The sequence below is a fragment of the Bufo gargarizans genome, chromosome 11 (genome assembly GCF_014858855.1).
Source record: "Bufo gargarizans isolate SCDJY-AF-19 chromosome 11, ASM1485885v1, whole genome shotgun sequence".
Taxonomy (NCBI): domain Eukaryota; kingdom Metazoa; phylum Chordata; class Amphibia; order Anura; family Bufonidae; genus Bufo; species Bufo gargarizans.
The window spans coordinates 2,780,769-2,800,816 of NC_058090.1; the positions used below are offsets into that span (position 1 = coordinate 2,780,769).

General features: G+C 45.6%; 1 protein-coding gene across 4 annotated transcripts in view; it reads right to left on the minus strand.

Moving 5' to 3' along the window:
• Positions 1-11,137, minus strand: part of BRAF (B-Raf proto-oncogene, serine/threonine kinase) — a 116,501-nt gene extending 105,364 nt beyond the window's left edge. For 2 of the 4 annotated variants that reach the window (XM_044271702.1, XM_044271700.1), the window contains exon 1: positions 10,988-11,137. In XM_044271702.1, coding sequence (XP_044127637.1) covers positions 10,988-11,110 — 123 coding nt within the window. In that variant the 5' untranslated portion in view covers positions 11,111-11,137. The remainder of the gene's footprint in view (positions 1-10,987) is intronic. The other 2 variants (XM_044271698.1, XM_044271699.1) reach the window with 1 other exon arrangement.
• Between the last annotated feature and the right edge of the window lie 8,911 nt (positions 11,138-20,048).

Consider the following 20,048-nt stretch of genomic DNA (forward strand, 5'->3'; position numbering starts at 1 on the left):
TTTGGATGCAGAAATACACATTAATCTACACGGACATTTATGTGGATCTTCTGCACCTGTTTCCTAAGGATCCATGCATAGGGTATTGCCAGTCTTAGGGGTGCATGACATCACTTCTGAAAGGTGTGCCATGGGCCCTGAAGCTTTCATCCCCAATCCTAAATTTAGAGCCGATGCGCAGCTGCACGTTATACACCAATGCTATTAGGACACTGTACGGTACACCATAAGGATGGGGTGTCAATAGAGGGTGCTGCACATGACATCATCCAACCTAAGGATGGCCTGACTCACTCTCAGTTGGGGGGGCTCCTCTATGAAATCCAGGTGACCCGAAGGGATATAAAAGCTCTCTGAGTGGAAGCTCTAACTTTAGGGAAGCTCCATGGTCGATGAACTTTGGCTACACAATCATCTAATATCTTTATATCATTAACATCTTGTTGTTATTTTTTATAGGCAGAAAACGAGCATCAAGCAGGTTACCTGATGTTGACAGATCTTTTTACAGCTTGTGTGACTACTATGGAAAGGCTCATGAACCATCAGTCAGACTGACATGTGGACACTTGGTATTTGCACTGGGGCTGAATGTCTGTGGCTCCTTAATACCCACAAAGTCTGAGTGTTAATACGTGCCGTATTAACACTCAGACTTTCTGGGTATTAAGGAGCCACAGACATTCAGCCATGGAGCCAATCCATGACAAGATCTGTCACCAGATGCTTGATGACTGTTTCAAGGTGAGCAGCGCACAGACTGAAACTTAAAGGATAACTGTCACACTTAGACCCAATTTCAGTTTTCATATATGTAGTTACTAATAACATGATATTCCAGAATCAGTTACTATTAGACTGACTTGCCCCATATTTAATAAGATTCCGCCCTTAGCAACCAATCTGCATAAAACTGCAATTTCACTATTCAGTTAAGATGGCCGCCACTGCCCTCTCCCTGAGGCTATTCCCGCCTGCTGTCACTAGCCAGTAACAATAGCCCCCTGGCTTTAATCAGTTATACTTCAAGACAATTTTTGGCAAAAATATTTTAGTTGTTCACCTGTCCACCTACCAAAAAGCCATAACTTATTTTCTGTTGACGTAGCTGTAAGGGCTTGTTTTTAGCCATATTCAACAACCTATACGTAAATATTGTAAGTATTTTTAATAAACGGGTGTATGGATTCCTGGATATCATTTTAAAAAGTCACTCCATGAATTCTACTTCCTGTCTTGATTCTTCAACTTCCTCTCACTCGCTCAGTCAGACCACCACTGCGGCCATGGATATCCCTCCTGTAGCAACTCAATTGGAGCATCACACAAACCAATGCTTTTCTGTGGACCTCCTTATCCAGGCCTATCAGGAGAATAGAGCGGTCACTCATATCCCAGGTCTGCATCAATGATGTTACCTGAAAGATAATCCTCATACATCTTTCATTCACAGCAGCAGTAAACTGATAACGGATTACTTATCTATTTTGGCATTCTTATCATTTGTCTTGACTTCTATAGTTGGACAATATTTTGCATTAAATTTTTAAAGGCAAATGTACGCTGAAATGAAAAAGAAACCTCCCCAAAAAATTTTGGAAAAAAAATAAAAATAAAAAATAAAATAACACTTTTTTCTATGAATTCGGAATTAACAAATAGCCCTTTCTCGTGGAAGAGTCAAATAATGTACCACAAAACGAAGTGAAGGGTAGAATAAAAGGAAGTTGACCTAATCCTGCGAATAAAAAAATATTACTTTTGTGTCACCATATTATGAGAACTATATATTTTCCATCTACAGAACTGTAAGAGGGTTTTTGCAGGGTGACCTGTAGTTTTTATTGGTATTATGGGGTACATACTTTTTTGATAATTGTTTAGGCTATTTCTTGGAAAGGTGAGGCGAGGATCTCAAAACCAGAATGAGCAATGCAAGTGTTTAACAGGCCTTAGCCGATGAACGAGTGTTTTGCTAGTTCATCAGGTAACCGATGGTCCGTTCCACAAAAAAAAATAAAAAAAATATAGAACATATCCTATTCTTGTCTGTTTTTTTCCGACAAGCACCGGCATTTTTACAATGTTTCAGAAAAAAAAAAAAATAAAACACTGGATGCAATACGGATTTTTTGCAGATCAGTGTTTTGCGGCCAACAAAATACATACGGTCCTGTGCATGAGCCCCAATAGTGACAAAGGTTCTGATCAGTAGGGGTCCGAGTACTGAGGGGCACCAATCACTAAAAGGGAGAGGCAAGTCACAAGCACAGAGGACTACCGTACTTCTCCTGTCCTCACTGCTAGAGACAGGAGCAGAGGTTTTCTATTGAGCCTCCGTGTCTGCATTTATTGCTCCTCGTTTCAGCAAGACATTCAAACCTTTGAATTGTCACGGATATCAAAAGTTTCAGGCTTTAAGGTGACGATACTCATTACATAAATTGACCGTCCAATGTGTATGTTCGATGTATTTACTCCACCAACTGCAGATATCGGGGTGAAAGAAGGATTGAAAATGTTGGATTTCAACATAACCACCTCCAGATACTTACTCACATGACACGCCTGCTCCGCCTCCTTTATTCATAAAGTGGGCAGAGCAGGTGCATCACGTGAGTGAGCGATGTTACGCCGCCGCCCGCTCTGCCCGTTACCTGAGCTTCATTGTAAGGTAATAAAGATGCTCTGAGTAAAAAAGTTACTGCCAGAATAGTCTGCTGTGAGCAGCGGTGCCGTTATGGGGAGGGGGATCTGTGTATGGCACTGCTATAGGGAAGAGGATCTGTGGATGACACATATAGCATCTTATGCCCCCCCTCCCCAAAACAGCGCCCTCCCCATAACATCGCCATCCCCAGATGCCCCCCCCTCCCCATAACAGCGCCATCCCCAGATGCCCCCCCCCTCCCCATAACAGCGCCATCACCAGATGCCCCCAGTCCCCATAACAGCGCCATCCCCAGATGCCCCCCCTCCCCATAACAGCGCCATCCCCAGATGCCCCCCCTCCCCATAACAGCGCCATCCCCAGATGCCCCCCCATAACAGCGCCATCCCCAGATGCCCCCCCTCCCCATAACAGCGCCATCCCCAGATGCCCCCCCTCCCCATAACAGCGCCATCCCCAGATGCCCCCCCTCCCCATAACAGCGCCATCCCCAGATGCCCCCCCTCCCCATAACAGCGCCATCCCCAGATGGCCCCCCCTCCCCATAACAGCGCCATCCCCAGATGCCCCCCCCTCCCCATAACAGCGCCATCCCCAGATGCCCCCCACCTCCCCATAACAGCACCATCCCCAGATGCCCCCCACCTCCCCATAACAGCACCATCCCCAGATGCCCCCCACCTCCCCATAACAGCACCATCCCCAGATGCCCCCCACCTCCCCATAACAGCACCATCCCCAGATGCCCCCCACCTCCCCATAACAGCACCATCCCCAGATGCCCCCCACCTCCCCATAACAGCACCATCCCCAGATGCCCCCCCCTCCCCATAACAGCACCATCCCCAGATGCCCCCCCCCCTCCCCATAACAGCACCATCCCCAGATGCCCCCCCCTCCCCATAACAGCACCATCCCCAGATGCCCCCCCCTCCCCATAACAGCACCATCCCCAGATGCCCCCCCCCTCCCCATAACAGCACCATCCCCAGATGCCCCCCCTCCCCATAACAGCACCATCCCCAGATCCCCCTAAATACAGCCTTTACAGAGCCCATATGTGTGGCATATTAGATTGAGACAGCTTCTTGGTCTTCAGAAGTTCTCATTTCAGTCACACACGGCAAGTTTCCCCATGATGACTTTTATTAAAAGACCTCAAAGCTGAACACACAACCTCCTGGAGACACGAGTCCCTGCAGTTGGCACTTCTAAACCAAGCCTTACTCCCAAGTGCCAATTGATCTCTGAGGGGAGTATCTGTGGAAGCAACATGGATACAAAAAGGAATGCGGCCTCATAACGGAGAATAATTGGGCCACAAACTACCTGTAACATGCAAATGTGGCGGCCACCTGCTCATGAAAACCGTAAGCATATAATTACATGACAATGGCGGCAGAATGTGCCCAACCTCTCTGTCTGGTTTACTTACACCTGTTTTGACCCAAATTACCAGTTTTGCTTTGTTTTTTGCTCTACCTTTCACGACCTACCCCATTTCATCTCACTTCTTTCTCATTTTTTCACTGACCTGAGGCTACTTTCACACTTGCGCTTGATCGGATCCGTTCTGAACGGATCCGATCATATTAATGCAGACGGTGGCTCCGTTCAGTACGGATCCGTCTGCATTAATAACTTTAAAAAATTTCGCAAGTGCGCAAGTAGCCTGCGCGGATCCGTTCAGACTTTCAATGTAAAGTCAATGGGGGACGGATCCGCTTGAAGATTGAGCCATATGGTGACATCTTCAAGCGGATCCGTTCCCATTGACTTACATTGTAAGTCTGGACGGATGCGCACGCCTCCGCACGGCCAGGCGGACACCCGAACGCTGCAAGCAGCGTTCAGCTGTCCGCCTGTCCGTGCGGAGCGGAGGCTGAACGCCGCCAGACTGATGCAGTCTGAGCGGATCCGCTCCATTCAGACTGCATCAGGGCTGGACGGCTGCGTTCGGGTCCGCTCGTGAGCCCCTTCAAACGGAGCTCACGAGCGGACCGACGAACGCTAGTGTGAAAGTAGCCTGACTGAGGCCTAGTTTACGCAGAAGAAATAGTTTTGGAGAAGTACTGTGTAAATTCTATAATTATTTTTTGGTACAAATTTAGAAAAATAAGTTAATTTCGGTGTTAACAATACAGCCCCAAAAGCTTTTCCCAGCCTTCAGACATGGCAGGAGTATCCACTGACATAATATCTAGTTTTGCACTTGGTATGTAAAGCTCAAGTCGTTTAAGGAGTCACTGCTGATAAACATTTACGAACTCAATCTGCCAACAATCCTGATTTTTGATGGACTGTCCAGGGAAACAGCGGGAAAGATGTTCTTTTAGAAGGTTCTGCATTAGGCCTCATGCACACGACTGTTGTTTCATTCTGTGTCCGTTGTTCCGTTTTTCGTGATTTTCTGCGGACCCATTCAAGTCAATGGGTCTGTGAAAAAACGCGGAGGCACACAAGACTGTCATCCGCGTCCGTTTTTTTTCCTATCATTTGCAAGGCAAACTTGACTTAGACTTTTTTTTAACTTTCCTTCATGTCTGGTGATCCCCCAAAAATAAAAGGAAGACACACTGAAATGGATCACGGAACCCCATTTTGCGGAACAGAACACAACAACGGTCGTGTGCATGAGGCCTTATTGGAGGCTTTTCTAAGTGGAGAGTTGTAAATGTTCCACTATTTGGCATTCATCAATTGTCAGTATTTTTACCCATTTCTTCCAGCAGTCATACTTTCCACTACACAGAAATACATGATACTTCTCAAGCGTTTCATAAACCTTACAGTAACATTCCAGAAGCCATCATAGCATCCAGTTCAATGTCTACACCAAGCTCCCTCTAGTGGTGGGGATGGGAAGTCTTGTGTCTGAAAAATGGAGCAACAATCGGCACAGGATTTTTACACGGGTGCAAACCCACTTTATGCATTCATCGCTAAGTAAGAATCTGAAAAGCTCATGGAAAGCCATGCTTTAACATGTCCCCAAGACGACAAGTGTCCTAACCTATACAGGTGAAACTCGAAAAATTCGAATATCGTGCAAAAGTCCATTTATTTCAGTAATGCAAATTAAAAGGAATTGCATTACTGCAGCTTAAAATTTAATTTTTATGAAAACGTTCAATATTCTAGGCTCAAAGTGTCACACTCTAGTCATCTAATTAATCATTATCTCCTGAGCAAAGGGGACCTCAAATTGTGACTTTGGGGTTTCATAAACTGTTAGGGTACTTTCACACTAGCGTTTTTTCTTTTCCTTCCGTCCTAGGGGCTCAAATCCAGAGAAGAACTGATCAGTTTTATCCCCATGCATTCTGCATGGAGAGCAATCCGTTCAGGGTGTCTTCAGTTCAGTCTTTTTGACTGATCAGGCTTTTTAGAAAACCGCAGTATGTTGTATTTTTACCTCCAGCCAAAAATCCTGAACACTTTGACTGAACGCCGGATCCGGTCTTTTTCGCACTGACTTGCATTAACGCCGGATCCGGCCCGTGTGTTCAGTCAACCCGGATCCGGCTTTTGCATGTCAAACCCGAAAAATGGGGAAAAAGGAAAAAAAAAAAAAAAGTTAAAGTCAATAAATGGCGGATCCGTTTTTTTCCCAATGCATTTTTTATTGTGATCAAAATCCTGATCAGGATTCAAATGTAATCCGTTTTCACACGTTTTTCCGTATCCGGCGGGCAGTTCCAGTGTCGGAATTGAACGCCGGATTTAAACAACGCTAGTGTGAAAGTAGCCCAAGCCATAATCATCCAAATTATAACAAATAAAGGCTTGAAATCTCTCGCTTTGCATGTAATGAGTCTCTTATATGTTAGTTTCACCTTTTAAGTTGCATTACTGAAATACATGAACTTTGCACAATATTCTAATTTTTCGAGTTTCACCTGTAGATCTGAAAATTGTAAAGCCATCACAAAAACATTTTATAGCTACCAAGATATTATAAAAACCCAACAGGGGTTGCTGCAGCACCAGGTACAGCCTCAAGCACGAGTGTAGCGCTGACCAACTGAAAGTGGTCTCAGGAGTCAGAACACCCCTTTAAGAAGAGGTTCTCTGGGAATTAAGAAAATATGTAAATATTACTTTATTATAATTATATTCCCCAAATACATTTCATTAGTTATAATGGCTAGTTGTGTCTGGGGAGCAATCATTAGGAGAAATAAAATGGCTGCCATCCTATTAGTTCACACAGAACCTGTCCTAATCACACAACAGGACAAGTTACTTCACAACACTGAGCTAAAGAGCTCCCTCGTCCTCCTCTCATGAATACATATCATCTTCAGATAAATCTCTGTAGAAATAGAGTTCATGAGGAGACGGGGATGTGGTAATGAGCAGCAGCTTTTGTACCCATTCTCCTTCATCACACATTGCCGTACTCTGTCCTGTCCGACCTCTCTGTACTTCATGTCTCCTCATGAACGCCATTCCTACAGAGATGCAGCTGAAGATCATATTAAACTGTATTCAGGACCATAACCCCTGACAAGTAGAGCAGACAGGAGGATGAGGCAGCTCTTTAGCTCAGGGTTGTTAAGTAACTTGTCCTGCTGTCTGATTAGGACAGGTTTTGTGTGTACTAATAGGACGGGTGCCATAATATTTCCCCTGATTGCGCCACAAACAAAACGATTCATTATAACGAAAGGTATTGGGGAATATATTCGTAATATTTAAGTATTTTCAGCAAATACATTTTCTTAATCCTCTAGGGCAGAATAAGAAAACATCTCAGCTGTATCCAAAATAAACCTCAGACACGATGTAACTGCCCAGCAATCCATAGCAATGGATAGGAACAAGAACCAACGTCATGCTGAGCCAAGTTTTTAAGAGCTCAATGATCAAAACCTCTAAAGCTGCTGTGGTTTTGGATCACCCTGATCCCAGCACCTTGGGCGTGAGGTACAAGACTCGTCAGAATGACAATCATGGTCAAAGTCTTATTCACAACTATTAGCAAGTCTTTTAATAGATGAAGGTTCAGAGACGTGTACATGTGACATTGTAATCTATGACCTGGGGGTGTACGAGACCACAATATAAACCAAGCATGCAAGGGTCCAAAATATCTCCATTATTGTCCAGTGAATGGCAGCCATAACAATATGATGGGACAACTGCTCCACTGTCTACGAGCCCTTTGTTCTCATGATCGGTGGGAGTCCCAGCCATGGCACCCCCACCAATCTAATAGTATCCTGTGGGTAAGGGATAACTTTATAAAGGAACATGGGAAGAACCCTTTAAAAAGGGTCTCGTGCTGAAGTTCCCCAACAATCAGATGTAATGAGTGCAGGAAGCCTGCAGCGCCACCACAGGAGAAGTGAAACATTACACATTCCTGCTGAAATGAATGGACTATCCAGGTAACATGGAGGTACTGGGTCCACTCTCCCTGATGGATGAGGGCCCTGAGTTTACAAAAAAAAAAAAAAAGAGAACAAGTGTTTTCGAAATCAGACCGTTTTAGAAAGGTTAAACTCTTGTAGGGTGAGATTGTGCAACCACTCGGCTGCCATGAGAAGTCAGCCACCTTCCTGACAGCCTAGGGTACACAGCATTGCGGTAGAGGTGCTTCATCAGACCACCGTGCAGGGCCTGCTGTAAGCAGGTGGTCAGGACATGGCCGCTTTATTTCAGAAACAGCACCACACCTGTCCATGGTTGTGTCTGGTACTGCAGCTCAGCTCCAGAGGTGAATGGGACTTGGCTCCAATACTACAGACAACCTGCAGACAAGTGTGGTGCTGTGATTAGAAAAAAAGCGACCACGTTTAGCTCATCCTGAACCCTTATCCCTAAATTATACGCTGTAAAACAACCACCCCTGGCATCTGGGAATTGCAGTGGAGAAGCACAGCTTGGAAGCCATTAGTGCACCCTGAGAGGGGGCCACAAAGCTGACCCTAAGTACGGCTGATTTAGATATAAAATGTCGCCAAACCCTTGATTCTAGTGATGGGGTGATGAAAATCAAGAGATGACACTTGTGGCTCTGGCCGACAGGCTACGTGTCTCAGAACGCGCCTCATGAACACAGACATCCAATAAGAGCCCAGCTTTCATCCCTGCAGAGCAGCTTTGAACCCAAAAGCTGTGCTATGATTGGTAGCTAGGGGTAGTAATGAGAAGTCGTTATATTAGGACAGATCAGGTAACTAATGGCAGACATCATGACCCTCGACAGCAGACCACCTGGCACTACAGAATACCAATGGATTACCTACTGAGCTGCCATGGCTGCATATCACATTACACTCTTTTGGGGGTTTCGGGGTCAGCTAATCACTGAGGTGGACTCCTTTAAATAGGGGTCAGTTGTCAAACCCCCAAGTTGAGCAGACCTGCGAAGAGACGCATACTTTCCCGCTTCCCGGCCAATCCGCTACAAAGATGTAAACTTCCATTTTGACACTGCTGCAGCCAATCACTAGCTACAGAGGTGACCTGCTCCCCGTAAGTCACATGACGCAAGGGGAGCAGATCACCGCTGCATCAAAGGGGAAGCTGACACTGTGGGAGCGAGAGAAGGAGCGGGGAGCCAGCACCAGGAATCAAGTAGTCTTCTCTTCACTGGTCTGCCCAAGGGGTGGGGGGTCCCCCCCCCCCCCTCTTCCGCAAAAGGTGCACAAGCTCTTAAGCCATTTATTTTCTATAGCATTCACAATTTTTAGCTACGATCAGTATCTACAGCTTAGGGCTGTATCACACCAACAGATTATCTGACAGATATCTGTCCAATCATTGGTCAGATGGCCATTTACACACACACAAACTATTGGTCTGATTGGACGGATATTGGTCAGATAACCTGTTGGTGTAATACAGCCCTTAGGCCACTGTCACACAGTGTTTGGTCAGGGATTGTGATCCAAAACCAGAGAACTTTCCCTTCTACCTGGTCTCCATGTAGGCTTTGCTCCACAATCACTGACCCAACAGTGACTGTGTGAAATCAGCATTAACTGCCCTCTGAAGTAGTCTGAGGTCCATGGCTGTGGCTCTTTTCCATGCTTTACAGTGCAGCTCTGCTTCACCCCCAGCAGAATGAGTAGTTTTCAATCACACCAAGCACGGAATGAGCATCGATCTACAAGTGACTACACCAATCAGGTAATCGCTGCCATTTTTACAAGTTTAAAAAAAGGAGTTATCCAACCTCTATGATGCCCCCCAAAATGCCCAGTCACCACATCCTGATGCCCAAACAGCCGCCGCATCTCCCAGAAATGGGGATCAAAACAACCCGCTTGTTTGGCGGAAGTTTAGCCCATTGCAGCCCGTTATTGGCCACCCCCTAAATCGCTGGATGTTTTGATTCATAGGACAGGGAGATGCAGCGGCGGCCATGCAGGCATCAGGAACAACATGGGTGCCAGGGAGCAGGGTAAGTATAACCTGTATGTGGTGCCTGGGCATTTTGGGGGGCATCATAGGGGTTCAAATGAACAGTTCTGTCACAGGACTGAATATCATCTCCATACAATAGCATGACAAAGCAGGGGAGCACAATACAGGATACCATACTAAATGTCATGACATGAACACAACCGCACTTAATGTCACGATATATGGAGCTTCGGAATACTATAACATTCTGTACAATAATGTGGCCAGAATACCACGATATGCAGCTTATCGTGACATGGCATTATTTATTCTATCCCCTGCATTATACCTTCATGGCATGACAACATAGGCTTGTCACAAACACAACACTATCATGTCATGACATACAAATATACTAATATATGACACAAGATACAACATTAATATATCACCATTAGGATACTGACACTAACAGGTGAGCCATTCTAATGTCGTGACAAATGAAGCACAATATAATACTGTCATGATAAGACACAACAGCATCAGAGACTGCAGTATCATGACATGCACACACAAATAAATTATATCACGACCCACACACAGAGCTACAATGGCAAGACATACTGTCAACAGACAATACTTCAATATCAGGACATGCACTGTCATGACATCTGCACATGAACACCTATTATGTCATGACCTATACAGCAAACAATACCCCAATGTCACCATAGCATCTGAGACACACAATGCTACACTGTAGAGACGCATAATATGATGGAAGATGTCACAGGCAGGGAAATCCTGGTGACGACACTGGCATATCACGACACACAAGTGCTCCGTACCCCCCATGTCACGACGTGCACGGACATTGTATGTGTGGAGCATCTGACAGACAGGTCCCCGCTGGGTTAGGGGGGTGCTCTCCCCTGCGTCTCCCACAGGCTGTCGCCTCACCTCCTCCGGATAGCCCCCAGCCGCTGACATCTCCCCGGCTCCGCTTAGGCTCCCGGCCTCGGACTCCAGGTCCCCGTTGAGCAGTGAGGGCCCCTCGGCCGATCCCCCGCTTAGCGCCGCCATCTTGAAGTGATCCGGAGCCGCGGGAGCGAGCACGAAAGACAGGCGGCCCAGCTGTCCAGTGCGTCACCTGAGGGGGCGGGGCCACCAGACAGCGTACGCGCACTCGTTGCCCTTAGACCAATCTGAACGCAGTGGGGCGTAACCAGAGCGGTGTTGGTGACGTCACGCAGGGGGAACCCTTGCTTGCAGGTCCAACCCCCTACTCAGGTGCAGTGAGCGCGTCCCCGCTGCGGCTCTGACGTCATTGTACCCTGCGGCCGTGACGTCACGGTTCTCTACTATGCTTCCTGACTGAGCATAAGATGAGGATAGATGATTCCACAGCAGATAACCCCATGTCAGGCTAGAGTATAGAGGAAGGGCTTTATAAATCAACATTGTCTCCATTTCTAATTTGTTAGGGTAGTCAAATTATTATATAAAGATTTATAGAATTAATACTTCCATGCTGACACCCAATCGTTTTTTACTACTTGATGTACTCTAGATTTGTTAGTAAAAATACATCATTAAATGCCCCCTATGTATAACAACGTATCTAGTTATTACAATACTAGTATCTATGTATAAGAATGTATCTACTATATTACTAGTAACTATGTACAAGAATATATCTACTATAATACTGCCTCCTATGTACAAGAATATACCTACTATAATACTGCCTCTGTATACAAGAATATAACTACTATAATACTGCCTCTGTATACAAGAATATAACCACTATAATACTGTCCTCTATATACAAGAATATAACTACTATAATACTACCTCTATATACAAGAATATAACTACTATAATACTGTCTCCTATGGACAAGAATATAGCTACTATAATACTGCCCCCTATGTACAAGAATATATCTACTATAATACTGCCCCCTATGTACAAGAATATATCTACTATAATACTGCCCCCTATGTACAAGAATATAACTACTATAATACTAAGCCATATGTACAAGAATATATCTACTATAATACTGCCTCCTATGTACAAGAATATAACTACTATAATACTGTCCTCTATATACAAGAATATAACTACTATAATACTGAGCCATATGTACAAGAATATAACTACTATAATACTGCCTCCTATGTACAAGAATATAACTACTATAATACTGAGCCATATGTACAAGAATATACCTACTATAATACTGTCTCCTATGGACAAGAATATAACTACTATAATACTGCCTCCTATGTACAAGAATATATCTACTATAATACTGCCCCCTATGTACAAGAATATAACTACTATAATACTGAGCCATATGTACAAGAATATATCTACTATAATACTGCCTTCTATGTACAAGAATATAACTACTATAATACTGAGCCATATGTACAAGAATATATCTACTATAATACTGCCTCTTATGTACAAGAATATAACTACTATAATACTGTCCTCTATATACAAGAATATAACTACTATAATACTGTCTCCTATGGACAAGAATATAGCTACTATAATACTGCCCCCTATGTACAAGAATATGACTACTATAATACTGAGCCATATGTACAAGAATGTACACTACTATAATTCTGTCTCCTATATACAAGAATATAACTACTATAATACTGTCTCCTATGTACAAGAATATATCTACTATAATACTGCCTCCTATGTACAAGAATATAACTACTATAATACTGAGCCATATGTACAAGAATATATCTACTATAATACTGCCTCCTATGTACAAGAATATAACTACTACAGTACTGCCCCTATGTACAAGAATATAACTACTATAATACTGAGCCATATGTACAAGAATATATCTACTATAATACTGCCTTCTATGTACAAGAATATAACTACTATAATACTGAGCCATATGTACAAGAATATATCTACTATAATACTGCCTCTTATGTACAAGAATATAACTACTATAATACTGTCCTCTATATACAAGAATATAACTACTATAATACTGTCTCCTATGGACAAGAATATAGCTACTATAATACTGCCCCCTATGTACAAGAATATGACTACTATAATACTGAGCCATATGTACAAGAATGTACACTACTATAATACTGTCTCCTATGGACAAGAATATAACTACTATAATACTGTCTCCTATGTACAAGAATATATCTACTATAATACTGCCTCCTATGTACAAGAATATAACTACTATAATACTGAGCCATATGTACAAGAATATATCTACTATAATACTGCCTCCTATGTACAAGAATATAACTACTACAGTACTGCCCCTATGTACAAGAATATAACTACTAACGGTGTGGGAAACGCACAAATCAGTAATGAGGAGAGAATTTATAGCCATAGGATGCAAAGTCAAAAGAGAGAGACAACAAACACTACATTCCCTCCTTAAACAAATCACTGAGATAGAAACTATCCATAAAAGATCGAAAGCTCTGAAGGCGCAGCAAGAACTTCTTCAGCAAAACTGAAAGACCATCTTAATGTCTGCCACGCCAGAGCATACCAGTATGCCCAGTTTCGCTTTTTCTCTCAAAAACAAAGGAAATATTCTATGTATAGTATAACATCCAGAGAAGGAAAATCATTACATAAGACTGCAGATATAGCTAGGGAATTTCAGAAATTTTATCAGGATCTCTATGGGCTAGACAACCGCGATAAACACCCAGACCTAGCTGCAGATTCTGTAATAGATGACTTCCTAAAACATTTAAACTTGCCTCAGCTTAACCCAGAAGAAGGGGGTTCATTGCTTGCTCCAGTCAAAGAGGCAGAAGTAGGGACGATCCTGAAATCCATGCTCATGGGGAAATGCCCCCTGTAAGAGATCGGTACCACAGAGTGGCCCAGTGACATAGTGGTGAGGTGGTAGCAGCATGAGGAGACCACAGAGTGGTGATGTGGCAGCAGCATGAGGAGACCCCAGAGTGGCCCAGTACCAGTGACAGAGTATTGAGGTGGCAGAAGCATGAGGAGACCACAGAGTGGCCCAGTGACAGAGTATTGAGGTGGCAGCAGCATGAGGAGACAACAGAGTGGTGAGGTGGCAGCAGCATGAGTACACCACAGAGTGGCCAAGCAACAGAATGGTGAGGTGGCAGCAGCATGATAAGACCACAGAGTGTCCCAGTGACATAGTGGTGAGCTGTCAGCAGCATGAGTAGACCACAGAGTGGTCCAGTGACATAGTGGTGAGCAATTGAGCATGTATCGGGTCATTTGCGCAAGTGACGCGGAGGGACTCCCTGCCTCCATCTCCACTGCATACTGCCTTGGTGTGTCTGGGTCATCTGCCTCATCTTCCTCATCACCCTGTAGCTCCCCCGGCTGCTCCTGCTCCTCCTCTGAAACCATCCATTTCTCTATGCATTGCTTGTGCTCGAATGTCCTCCTCCTCCTCTAGTTCAGCCCCCACAGGGCTCATGTGGCCATGAGATGTAGTTGCCATGTCTCCTGTCCCTTGGCCAGACAGATTTAGCAGTATATGTTCCAGGACATGAATCAGCGACTGACAAATAAAGTGGCTTCCTCAAAGGGCCAAAGCAAACTGCAGGTGTCACGCATGAGCTGCCACTGGCTAGCATCAAAGTTACACAGGGGAGTACCTGTCTGCCTGTATCATCAAGAAATAGTTTATGGCCTTTCTCTGTTCAAGACTGGCTGAGGCCCGGGCTATATCATCCAGTCTTGGGTGGGGCTCAGAGCTTTTTTCCCTCCTCCCATTGTATGCATGGTCACATGTTGGAGGTTACTGGGAGATTGCTGTGAGTCGGACCTTGCGCTCCTGTAATTCGCCCACTGGCTCCTGGTATTGCCCATAAGGCCCAGGTAGGTTTAGCGTTAGGTCCCGAGATAGTTGAGAAACCTTGGCGCGGTGCTCGGGCTCAGACATGTCCTCCAAGCTTTTTAATACCACGCCAATTTGTATTTTGTACTTTCTCTGTTCATATAATCTGTACAACATATGGAGGGTGGAATTCCAAAGGGTGGAAACGTCGCATATCTGCCTATGTTGGGGGACGCCGTTCTGCCGCTGCAGCTCAAGGAGGGTGTGCTTTGTGGTGTACAAGTGGCTGAAGTGCATGCAAAGTTTCCTGGCCAATTTCAGGATATCTTGCAGATGGGGTGAAGACTTCAGGAACCCCTTTACAACCAGATTAAACAAATGCGCCATGCAGGGCGCATGGTTTAGCCCTCCTTGACGCAGCGCCTAAACCATGTTCTCCCCGTTGTCGGTCACCATGGTTCCAATTTTGAGTTGTCAAGCAGAAAGCGTGGATTCGATTTCTTGATGAAGGACGCGGAGCAGTTCCTGGAGGAGCACTGTGAATTGTCCCTGCAGTAGAGGCTGAGGACACGGAGGATGAGGAGGCAGAGGGGGACATTGTTACAGGACCAACGGCTTGAGAACGTGGAGGCGGAAGCGCTGTCACCTGGCCAAGTCGCTGGTGTGGCTGGGCAGGAACCACATTTACTCAGTGGGCCGTAAGTAACATATATTGTCCTTGACCGTGCACTTTGGCAGACACCGACAGGCTCAAGGACTGGCCCACTGTCACAGTCAGTGTGGGGGAAAACTTCTACACTGAACACAGGAGGGAAGGGGAGCAGTAACTGGGCCTGGAAACTAGGGAAGGAACAGGACACCTCCTAAACAACCCTGATCCGGGCCCTAATTACCTATCAATATGAATAGACCTTGAAGGTAGGAATATTCATATGCAGGATACCTAGGCCCTTTATTCCCTATAAGGCCCTGGAGTAAGGTTAGGACCAGAGACAACCAATTCCTCCCCAGATGGATGAAAGGAAGTCTCTTTCTCAGGCCCAGATACCAACAATAGGGAATATAACAAACACAAACAAACGTGACACTTTGTTTAAACTGATGAACTATCCTTTGGATAGATCATCAGCATCTGATCAGCGGGGGTCCGACACCCGGGACCCCCACCGATCAGCTGTTTGAGAAGGCAGCGGCGCTCCAGTGTTAACCGAGGTACATGTAAACCCCCATGTAAGTCATAATTAAAAGAAAAACAGATGAAATCACAGCGAGCTCCACGGAAGAGACAATAGTGGTAAATATTTCATCTACTATGTTGACTTCTCCACAATTGTCTGTCCTTGAAAAAGGGCTTTCCTTTTGTCCTTCCAAGAACATTGACTGGTTTCAGCTTGAATTGGACCTAAGTCTAAGTCAAAACGGATCTGTCTTGACTTACATTGAAAGTCAATGGGGGAAGGATCCGTTTTCATTTGCACCATATTGTGTCAGTGAAAACGGATCCGTCCCTATTGACTTACATTGTGTGTCAGGACGGATCCGTTTGGCTCCGTATCTTCAGGCGGACATCCAAACGCTGCAAGCTGCGTTTTGGTGTCCGCCTCCAGAGCGGAATGGAGACTGAACGGATCCTTATCCACTCAGAATGCATTGGGGCTGAACTGATCCATTTTGGACCGCTTGTGAGAGCCCTGAAATGGATCTCACAGGCGGACCCAGAAACGCCAGTGTAAAAGTAGCCTTAGCTGGATCTGGAGGAATTGAAAATAGTTGATAACGATAGGGTGTTGATCAAAAAGAATTTATCATCCATTGAGACCAGTGCCCTTAAATAGACACTAACAAAAAATATAAAAGTGGAATCGCACTCACCAGGACTTGAGGTCTTCCGGTATGCAACAGCCTACCTGGAGTCCAAGATTCATCAGGGCTCCTTAATGAAGAATCCGAAAAAGAGAAGATGGAGGCAGCATAACCGGTAAAAATCCCTTTAATGCGGGAACCGCCAAGTGAACAGACGTGCAAGTTTGTGACGTTTCGGCTGCAGCACAGCCTTTATCAAACACAATGTGCAATTAACAGATATCTCTTTAAATATATTAAGACACTCCCCCTCACATCGGAGTGGCCAATCACATTGTCAATACAGTGTTGAGGTCATCGCATGTGCGTCCTCAAGTGCTCGTGCTACATGTGTCTAATATTAACAATCATACATTTAAGATCCATTCAGCCACATACCCGACCAGCAAACATGCGCCACAGCGTTCCTAGATTCGCGGCGCGCATGTCAGGAAAGTAGGGGTCACGTCACTTCCTGCATGACGTAGGGTCAGTTGATCGCGAGTGGCTCCGCCTAGCCGTCTCGCGTCATCCCCTCTTTCACGTCACGCGCTCCGTTGCTAGGGACGCTGCTGGGCCGGTCCGCCCTTCGCCACCGGATATGTGTGGCTACTCCACCCCACCATCCACCGTGTTACCGATCGGGCCCTAGATCGAGTTATGCGACTTATAAAAAAGTCGCCGGCCATACCTTCAAATATTCTGGCATGAACGGGGGACGTGCATGTGGAGGCAGATAGCGGCACCATGTCATCAGCCGAATCTCGGCCCTGATGACATCACAGTCCCGCCTCTCCAACATCAGCTCCACCCCGTCATGCCAGTACTATAGCCACGGTCCAGTCCCGATCTCCGCTGCAATACGTGGAGGGGAATATACACACTCACCCCAAGGCTGTAGATTGGACAAAGCCCTAAAGTCTATATTGTGCCATGTTGCATATGGGCTGAAAAGGAATAGAGTGTACATTAATAAACAAAAGAAATTTTTGTTAAAAACAATACACAGAGAACAAGTTTCAAAGTCACACAGGCTAATTACACGTTTGTTACTGCAAACTCTATGTTCATACCAAAGGGTTGGAGGGCTCGCATTTCGAAGATCCACCTAAGTTCTTTCTTGCGCAAGATTCTATCTTTATCCCCCCCTCGTCTCAAAGGGCCAACCGAATCTATGATTCTAAATCGGAGGTTGGGGACCGAGGTTGGGGAGCCGCGTGGGGATGGGCAAAGGTATCTGGCACCAAGGAAGTTGGGCTGTTTTCCCTGCCTTGGTTGCTGTAACTGTGGCAACATGCTGAAGGGTGATACCTTTGCCCATCCCTACAGCGGCAAGCCCTATAGGATCAAAAACTTTTTTACATGCAGGTCCCGGGACGTGATATACATGATCACGTGCCCGTGTGGCCTCATTTACATCGGGGAGACAACAATGGAGGCCAGAGAACGTATCAATTCCCATAAGAGCAACATCCGTAGGGCCCAAATTGATAAGCCGGTGGCGAAACATTTCCTGGAGCGTGGACACTCGGTCAACCAACTCCGATTTAGAATCATAGATTCGGTTGGCCCTTTGAGACGAGGGGGGGATAAAGATAGAATCTTGCGCAAGAAAGAACTTAGGTGGATCTTCGAAATGCGAGCCCTCCAACCCTTTGGTATGAACATAGAGTTTGCAGTAACAAACGTGTAATTAGCCTGTGTGACTTTGAAACTTGTTCTCTGTGTATTGTTTTTAACAAAAATTTCTTTTGTTTATTAATGTACACTCTATTCCTTTTCAGCCCATATGCAACATGGCACAATATAGACTTTAGGGCTTTGTCCAATCTACAGCCTTGGGGTGAGTGTGTATATTCCCCTCCACGTATTGCAGCGGAGATCGGGACTGGACCGTGGCTATAGTACTGGCATGACGGGGTGGAGCTGATGTTGGAGAGGCGGGACTGTGATGTCATCAGGGCCGAGATTCGGCTGATGACATGGTGCCGCTATCTGCCTCCACATGCACGTCCCCCGTTCATGCCAGAATATTTGAAGGTATGGCCGGCGACTTTTTTATAAGTCGCATAACTCGATCTAGGGCCCGATCGGTAACACGGTGGATGGTGGGGTGGAGTAGCCACACATATCCGGTGGCGAAGGGCGGACCGGCCCAGCAGCGTCCCTAGCAACGGAGCGCGTGACGTGAAAGAGGGGATGACGCGAGACGGCTAGGCGGAGCCACTCGCGATCAACTGACCCTACGTCATGCAGGAAGTGACGTGACCCCTACTTTCCTGACATGCGCGCCGCGAATCTAGGAACGCTGTGGCGCATGTTTGCTGGTCGGGTATGTGGCTGAATGGATCTTAAATGTATGATTGTTAATATTAGACACATGTAGCACGAGCACTTGAGGACGCACATGCGATGACCTCAACACTGTATTGACAATGTGATTGGCCACTCCGATGTGAGGGGGAGTGTCTTAATATATTTAAAGAGATATCTGTTAATTGCACATTGTGTTTGATAAAGGCTGTGCTGCAGCCGAAACGTCACAAACTTGCACGTCTGTTCACTTGGCGGTTCCCGCATTAAAGGGATTTTTACCGGTTATGCTGCCTCCATCTTCTCTTTTTCGGATTCTTAAATAGACACTGACAGGCCCTATAAACATATTTAGTTATTCATATGCAGTCATAGATTTATTAAAGTGTATTCCAATGATATAAGAGTACCCCCTGTCCGCATTGTAAACCATGTAAAAACAACTTTATATTCATCTGTCAATCACATTTCTTTATGCCCAAGGGGCGTTTTTTCTCATACCTTTGTGCCCAGCCGCGCCTCAACTGTCGATTCCTAGCGCCACCCAGCTCATTATTATTCACTGCGCTGGGCGGCTCTTACATTCCCCGATCCTGTCACCCGAGAGAAGAATTGCTTGGCCGGCGCAGGCGCATTAACCATCTGAATTTCTGATGACATCAGCGCTCTGAAGCGCTGGATATGAGTGCCTTGGAGGAGAGATCGGACGCAGGCGCATTCAATTACAGGCTTGGGAGGGTGGCGGCGCATGCGCAGATGGTCCGATTGAGGCCGATGCCCATAATTATCTATCGGGCATGTGTGGGAACTGACAGGATCGGGGAATGTAAGAGCCGCCCAGCGCAGTGAATAATGATGAGCTGGGCGGCGGTAGGAAACGACAGTTGGGGCGCGACTGGGCACAAAGGTATGAGAAAAAAACGCCCCTTGGGCATAAAGAAATGTGAAAAAACGCCCCTTGGGCATAAAGAAATGTGATTGACAGATGAATATAAAGTTGTTTTTACATGG